The 7,348-nt window shown below is 42.1% G+C and overlaps 1 protein-coding gene across 2 annotated transcripts in view; it reads right to left on the reverse strand.

Moving 5' to 3' along the window:
• Positions 1–4,141, reverse strand: part of dync1h1 (dynein, cytoplasmic 1, heavy chain 1) — a 28,280-nt gene extending 24,139 nt beyond the window's left edge. For both annotated transcript variants that reach the window (XM_062440980.1, XM_062440978.1), the window contains exons 1-8: positions 3,813–4,141; positions 2,639–2,726; positions 2,350–2,523; positions 1,895–2,150; positions 1,596–1,782; positions 1,217–1,488; positions 850–1,077; positions 83–736 (exon numbers count right to left, since the gene is read on the reverse strand). In XM_062440980.1, the coding sequence (XP_062296964.1) occupies positions 83–736; positions 850–1,077; positions 1,217–1,488; positions 1,596–1,782; positions 1,895–2,150; positions 2,350–2,523; positions 2,639–2,726; positions 3,813–4,062 (2,109 nt within the window). In that variant the 5' untranslated portion in view covers positions 4,063–4,141. The remainder of the gene's footprint in view (positions 1–82; positions 737–849; positions 1,078–1,216; positions 1,489–1,595; positions 1,783–1,894; positions 2,151–2,349; positions 2,524–2,638; positions 2,727–3,812) is intronic.
• Positions 4,142–7,348: the final 3,207 nt, after the last annotated feature.

Genomic DNA, 7,348 nt, shown 5'->3' on the forward strand with positions numbered 1-7,348 from the left:
ATATGACAGAAACATGCAATGTAACAGAGGTTAAAATGTTTCAGAAAAATGTCTGTATTTAAGTCAATTATCCTATCCATACCTTGCGAGCCCAGTCATCAAATATCTCTTGAGTGTTGAGTTTAGCCCTGAAGCTATCCCCATCCTGCTTCAGCTTCAGCCCCTCCACATGGTTCTCCCAGCCTTTTCCAAGGACATCCTCCACCCTCTTCATGTACGCAGTCAGCTGACGGTCAATCTGCTTGGCCCAGATGATGGATCCAGACACAGGTGGCAGATCCCGGACATGGCTCATCTTACATGCCTGGCTCTGAGGATACTGCACTTTGAATTTATCATGCAGCGACTCAATGTCATCTTTCACACGCTGGATGAGCTGTGTCTGGTACTCTCGGATGGCACCGCGGATGTGGGGGCGCACAAAGAGAGCGTTGAAGCGGGAGAAGATGCGGAACATCTCGTTGGCGTTCTTGGCTGTTCCCAGCTGATCACGCAGGCGGGCAGTAATGCGGGTCTCCACACGGTCGATACGCTCATCGTAGCGCTTCATGGCAGCTTCCCAGGCTTCCATTCCCTCCTTTGACACATCCAGACCATCAACCTCTTTGACATTCTCATATGCCAGGTTGACCTCCTCAATAGCATTGGCATCAGCTGCATCGAAGAGAACTCCAGCAACCTTCATGTCTTGAGGCTCCACTGTCTCCCCAGGGGCATGCTGTGGCACAGCAGAAACCTGGAGATAAAAAGATACATGAAACATTTCTCAATCAAGCATGGGTAAAACAAATATTCATGAATAATTTGTTATGATCTACAGGGGAAAAAAACCTTAAATGTATACTCTACCTGAGGCCTCAGTACACGGACGATGACAGCCCTCAACTGCTCATGCTGCCTTCTGAAACGTCTCATGTGATCCAGACGAGACTGGAGCTTCCTATGGGCAGGGCTCAGACGCCACACCATCTTCAGATTCTCCTCTCTCTTTCTCTTCACAATGTCCCTCAGAAGCACCTGCAGTTTCTCATACTCATCCTCCCAGGTCTGGAACACCTCGAAACAAGCCACCATCACCTGTACAAAGACATTAAAAGGTCATGTAATAAATTGGGTTGAAAGATATGCAATATTTGAATATGCAGAAGCAAGTTCCTCTGGGGAAAAATATAATTGTTGGCTGGTAGTTAATACCATAGAGCCAACCCACCCTTACCTTCTCAAACTCCTCGTAGGCAACATGCATGAGTTTCCTGGTGCCCAGCACCTTAAGGAGCTGGGAGCTCAAGTCCCTGGAGATGGCCTCGACTAGACGCAGTGCTCTTTGGATGGGGTACTTGGTGTTCCTGATCTTTTTCAGGTGAGTAAATATGGCCATCAGGGCCTGGCGGATCTTATCAAGCTCTGAGGCAGAGAGCAGGTCATTGAGGGGGAAGTCCTTCATCAGTGGATTGTAGTCATTGACTGTTTCCACAGCCTGTTTCAGACCTATGAAAAGTAGAAAGGATAACCAGTTGAGCAATAGTTTATTCAAACTAAAAAAGGAACATAAATGAAACAAGGCAAGTGAAATGTAAACAGTGGTTGTGACTCACCAGTGTCAGTGTCAAAACTGACAGTAGCATGGAAACGTTTGCCGTGTTTGAGAATGTCCAGTGTGAGCAGAACCTCAGGGCTTTCTCTCTTTTCCTGGATCCTGTTGAGGGCCCTCTCCAGATTCAGCCAGAAACTGATCTCCTGCAAGGCTGTGCCTGATGCTGGGTCACGGTCAAGTTTGGTTACCTGATGATGGGTGACAGAAAGTGGTACGTATGAGGGGAAAATAATAAATCAGAACTGATTGTTTAAATCTGAGATTTAAAAAAAAAAAGAAAAAAAAAAGAATGGCCCTTACCTTTTGGATCTCCCTGATCCAGCGATTCACTCCAGATTGCAGCTGGTTAAGGAAGGTTGGGTCTTCCACTTTATCCCCAAAGTCAGTGACCTTGGGCTTCTCCCCACGCTCATAGCACTGCTTGGCGATGTTTGTGATGATGGGGTGGATGAGCAGGCTGATCTCAGGGATCTCAATGTTCTGCTGCAGGTGGAGAAGGCCCATCTCCAGCTCAGCAATCTTTTTCTCAACTGAGGGTGCCATCTTATCCCCATCTCTACAGAGGTTGCAAAAGAGAATGTAGTGAGACAGGTGAATTTTTTATTTTATTTGTTTCAACATTTATTTATTTTTCAAAATTCAATTAGTTTCAGGGAACATTTATAAAAAAAAAAAAAAAAATATATATATATATATATATATATATATATATATATATATATATATATATATAAAAGACACATTCTGAGAACTACCTGTCTGCCTTGCCAGATTCGCGGATGTAAGACTTGAAGAAAGGTGCGACAGCATTGCTGATGAAAGAGTGGAGTGTCTCGTAGGGAGAATCCTCACTCAAGGTCAGAACTCGAACTTGGGTTGATATGGGCTTGTCTGCATCGATGACACCTGTCCTCTTGATGAAAGCCAAGCTGCAGGGGGGATGAAAAAGGATAAATAGGAGTTAATTTCTATGCAGTAATTCAAACAATATCTTTTCAATAGTACAGTTGCTATGGAGGAAAGTATGCAGTAATTAATTTTTACCTGTTGGACTTCAACCCATAGTGTATATCAATGCTGATGTTGTAAGTGATGCACTCTTTCTCCTCCTCTCCCTCATCTCCAACATCCTCTGTGTAAAGAAAAAAATTAGTTCATATAAAATCTTATTATGTAAAAAGACTTTTGAACTTTGAAGATAAGCAGACAATTCATCAAATAGATTGCCATCAGTTATAAATGGGTGTTTACATCAGCCGGGTGCTTAGGCTTTTCACCATGCAGGTCACTATTATGAGGATGCTAGGCAGGGGCTAAGATTATCAGTGTATATTAATAAGCCATGTTGCAGTAGGATGACAGTGCAATCATCTGCCTCCAAAACATCCTTTCTCTCTCTCTCTCTCTCTCTCTCTCTCTCTCTATCTCCCCCTCCCTCCCTCTCTCCCTCCCTTTGCAAGTGAGGTCATGGCTTGTAAGAAAAAGACAGCCATTTGCAGACACTGCACTGTCTGTATTGCAGCATCAGTTTTAGTGCAAAAACACAAATAGACTGGGCCAGTCACGCCCTGGCTGGGAGTCCAAAACCTTGCAGGCTCAGGCTCAGTCATGTGCAGTATCAAGGGATCAAGGTTCAGCACTCATAAAACATTAGTGGGGCAAGGCTCTGAAGCTCTGGATTAATTTGCCTGGAGGAAACTGAAGATAAAGTGTTCATTGTGACAAACTAGTTCACATGATAAAACCCGAGAAGGTGACATGACTTGTAGTTCTAACACAGGATCCATTCTCTGTTGATTTTATATTTTGGTACTTGTGTCTTGATTTTAAAATGGGAGGTTGTGTTGTATCTGCACTGTGTTCGTTTCTTTCTCTCTTTTGATAAAATTGAATGTAGTAGTTAACAGTGAGTGTTTTCATTAGTGTGTATTGTCATCAGACCAAGTTTTCCTTCCCCACCCAGTGTGGCGCAGTTTCCTTTCAAAATAACGATGTGATAGCAAGTTAGTATTTTATCTAGCCTTCTGCCAAATAGCTGTAGCTCACTTTTAACGTCAACTAAGTGAAACTGAGTTTACAGCTATCTAAATCTATTCATGTTGAATTTAACAGCTACAGATACACTGCGTACATGTTGGTCTGACTGTCAGCTAACGTTTCATTAAATCGTGCATTAGCAGATTAAACCAGCTAGCTGACCACTCCCTGCTAAACGTACCTTTGAGTGCACTTCTCTCAACCAGGACGGTGTGCACTTGGGGGTCGGCCAGAAATTTCCTCATCTGCTCCACGGTGCTCTTCTCCTCCAGGGCGGTTTCCAGTGAGGCCGGGGCCTCGCCGCCATCTTCCAGGAGCAGCGGGACAAGTTTCCGAATATGTTTCTGCAGCACCGAGGCGTCAGCGACCGTCTGGACGGCCGACACCTCCATGGTGCCCGAGTTATCTTCTGTCCCCCCGCCGTCAGACATCCTTTAAAACGGTCAGCGACGACCAGTGGTTGTTAGAAAGTGAACAAAGAGACGGTGTTGGTGTAATGTGGCTGTCTGTAGCAACTACCGAGCTGTCCAGAGGCTGACTGCCGCTGTCAGTACCGCAACCGTGGCCGTCAGATTTAAGAGCGCAATGGATTGTGGTACTTGTGGTTCAATGGGTGCGTATTCCAATAGACTATTAACGCTACAAACTACACTACCCACAATGCAGTTTAGGGAATCAGATTTTTTTTTTCTCTCTTTGCTTTAACCGGGTATGACTGATAGGGGGAGAAAGGGAGTTGACTAACATGATACAGCAATAAAATCCAACAATGGAGCTAACAGCAAAACAAAGTGATAAACCTTTAATAATTAGGGCCCGAGCACTGACCAGTCAGTCAGGGACCTATTGCTTTTGCCAAGATTCTTATTATTAGGGCCCGAGCACTGACAAGTCAGTGAGGGACCTATTGCTTTTGCCAAGATTCTTATTAGGGCCCGAGCACTGACCAGTCAGTGAGGGACCTATTGCTTTTGCCAAGATTCTTCTTATTATTTTTCACGATCTTGTGCCACCACTTTAAGTGCATTTTTGGTGGCCTGAACATACATGAAAACTCATGAAATTCTGCACACACGTCGCAGCTGGTGAAAATGTATTTAATTCAACGTGATTGGACGCAAGCGTGGTAAGGGGACTCGCTAGCGCCCCCACACGTCGGGTCATGTGACCACAAATCCTCTCGGATCGCCATGAAATTTAAATATGTCATAGGTCTCATCGGATCATTGGGAAATTAATTTTGTGGAATTTTTTTTACCAAACAGGAAGTCGCACCAATTTTCATTTTTCGAACACCGCTTTGAGGACTTTATGATGTTCACAGAATCATGAAACCTGCCACGTAGGTTTCAAATCATGAGCTCTTTCATCTGATACCACATTTTGCCGCCATTTTCCCCATTTCCAGGCCTCGTACTTTAACGAACTCCTCCTGCAGTTTTGACTCCAGAGACTTCAGATTGGAACTGTATCATCCTCATACCTTGATTATGTAAACTTGACGACAGATTGTACCTACGTTATACCAGGTGGGCGTGGCAGTCGTTTGTTTGTATAAACAAACAACTCCTTATAACTCCTCCATACATTGTCGGATGTTTATACATGCATGGCGTGAAATGTCACACCTGGTGAAGCCGTTTCAATTTCAACATCATTGGGGGTGGGTGTGGCAAGGGGTCTCCATAGCGCCCCCTAACAGCAGGTCATGTGACCACAAACTTTGTCTGATCTTAGTGAAATTTACAGGACTCATAGCACTCATGGGTAAACCCCCAAATTATTTTTTTTCAAAACTTTCACTCTAACAGGAAGTGAGTTATTGTGCATTACCTGCGTCAATTTTCCGTTTTTCCCACATAGTTTAGACGACTTTCCCGTCTTCACAGAATCACCAAATTGCCCACATAGGTTCACACTCAGGAGCACTTTCATTTGAGACCATAATTGCCCCTGGGCGTGGCACAACAGCTCAATAGCGCCCCCTAATGCCTTTATCCATTTTGTACATTTTACCAAACTCCTACACTCACCAAATTGTACACATACTTCAACAGTCACAGATTGACTACTGACAAAGTTTGGGATTTTTAAGCGAGAAGATGACTCCACAGCGCCCCCTGGAAGAGGGCCCTTCGATACTGCTTGCAGTTTTAATTGTATTTATAATTCTGCAATGAATAAATTATCATTTCTACAAGCTAATGGCAACCTCTATCACAATTTGACTGGTTTATGTATAATGGCGCATAACTGTGCTTGTTTTGCTATCCATCTCAGTTAGTAGTCTAGTACTTCTGCATTCTTAAAAATAAATAAATAAATAACCTAACTATCCAGACAGATAAACAATTATAGTAACATGAACTGGGACATGAGTCAGCTGTGAAAGGCCAGACAAGACATAAAGGCGCCATGGTTTGATGGCTACAAAGGTACTGAATCTTGACCTTAAAGGATGGGTTCACAATTTGTCTGTCTTAAAACAATAGTCAGGTGCCCAAATTAACATAGATATAGGTTACTTACTCTTGCCAATCATTTGTCCTGCTCATACTGGCCATTAGAAGATCCCTGCGTAATGTACTCACAATGCATATGATGGGACAAAATCCACCAGCCTCCTTCTATGCAAAATATTTATTTATTTATAAGCTAATATTACGTATGTAATCTGATTAATAAATATAGGCTATATGTAAACTGATTACATAAGTAATCAGATTATATTAATAATCATAGATTGAGAGTTACTACATTTTCCCCACATAATCTGTAAAAAACCTTTGGGAAGATTATTCCCAGCCGTGAGACAGCCAAAGTTTGCATTATTTTAATGAAATTGAATTTTTGGGGATGTTCTATGCCGAATACGGTCATAGATTTGTAAAACTGTAAATTAGAAACTCAAAAGTCAAAGTAGATGAGTGATAGACCTATAAAGGTCAAAAACTGTCAGAGGAAACCACACATTTCAATAGAATACAGTAGAAATGTCCTAATATGATGACACAAACCTCAAGCCGCAGTATGGTTTTTCTGTTTTTATTACATAAATATTAACATGAAGTAAAATCTCAGAAACAAACAGTTAAAACAGAAACATAAAAGCTCCTACAATGTGAGCTTTGTATAGCCTATACACCAGATCCCTGAGTAAGAAGAGCAGTATATTCCTGATTTTTACAGCATTCATTCCCACGTTATGTTACACATTTCAGACACATCAAATGTAACTGGTCATCAATTCTAAAATGGCTTAATGGCTATGATTACTGACCTATAATGAGTTGGTGTCTTATTGTGTGATGAGAACTTCAAAAAATAGTTTTTAGGAAACCTGAGAAAAACAATGCATATCCACTCTACCTTCTGTAGATATAGTTACAACAGGAGTACAATACATTATTAATATGATTTTGGACTTGGCCTGTGAGCAACAACAGTTCCCTAATAATCATTTAAATGAGGTATCAGCAAGAAGCATTTTATAGCTGTTCCATTAGAAATGAAAGATTGCTGACTTCGCTGTGGTTTTTGCACTCAAAAATGCCTAATTTTCATAGATGTGTTTGCAGACATATACTGCAAGAAAATAATCTTACAGTGTCCACAAAAATGTGTTCCTATTTTGCAGTCAATGGGTAAACTCCAGTATCAAGTCAGGCCACACAAAATGACAGCAGGCTTCTGTTGCATCTGCAGAGATGACCTTCA

Source organism: Scomber scombrus, chromosome 19 (genome assembly GCF_963691925.1).
Source record: "Scomber scombrus chromosome 19, fScoSco1.1, whole genome shotgun sequence".
Classification (NCBI taxonomy): Eukaryota; Metazoa; Chordata; class Actinopteri; order Scombriformes; family Scombridae; genus Scomber; species Scomber scombrus.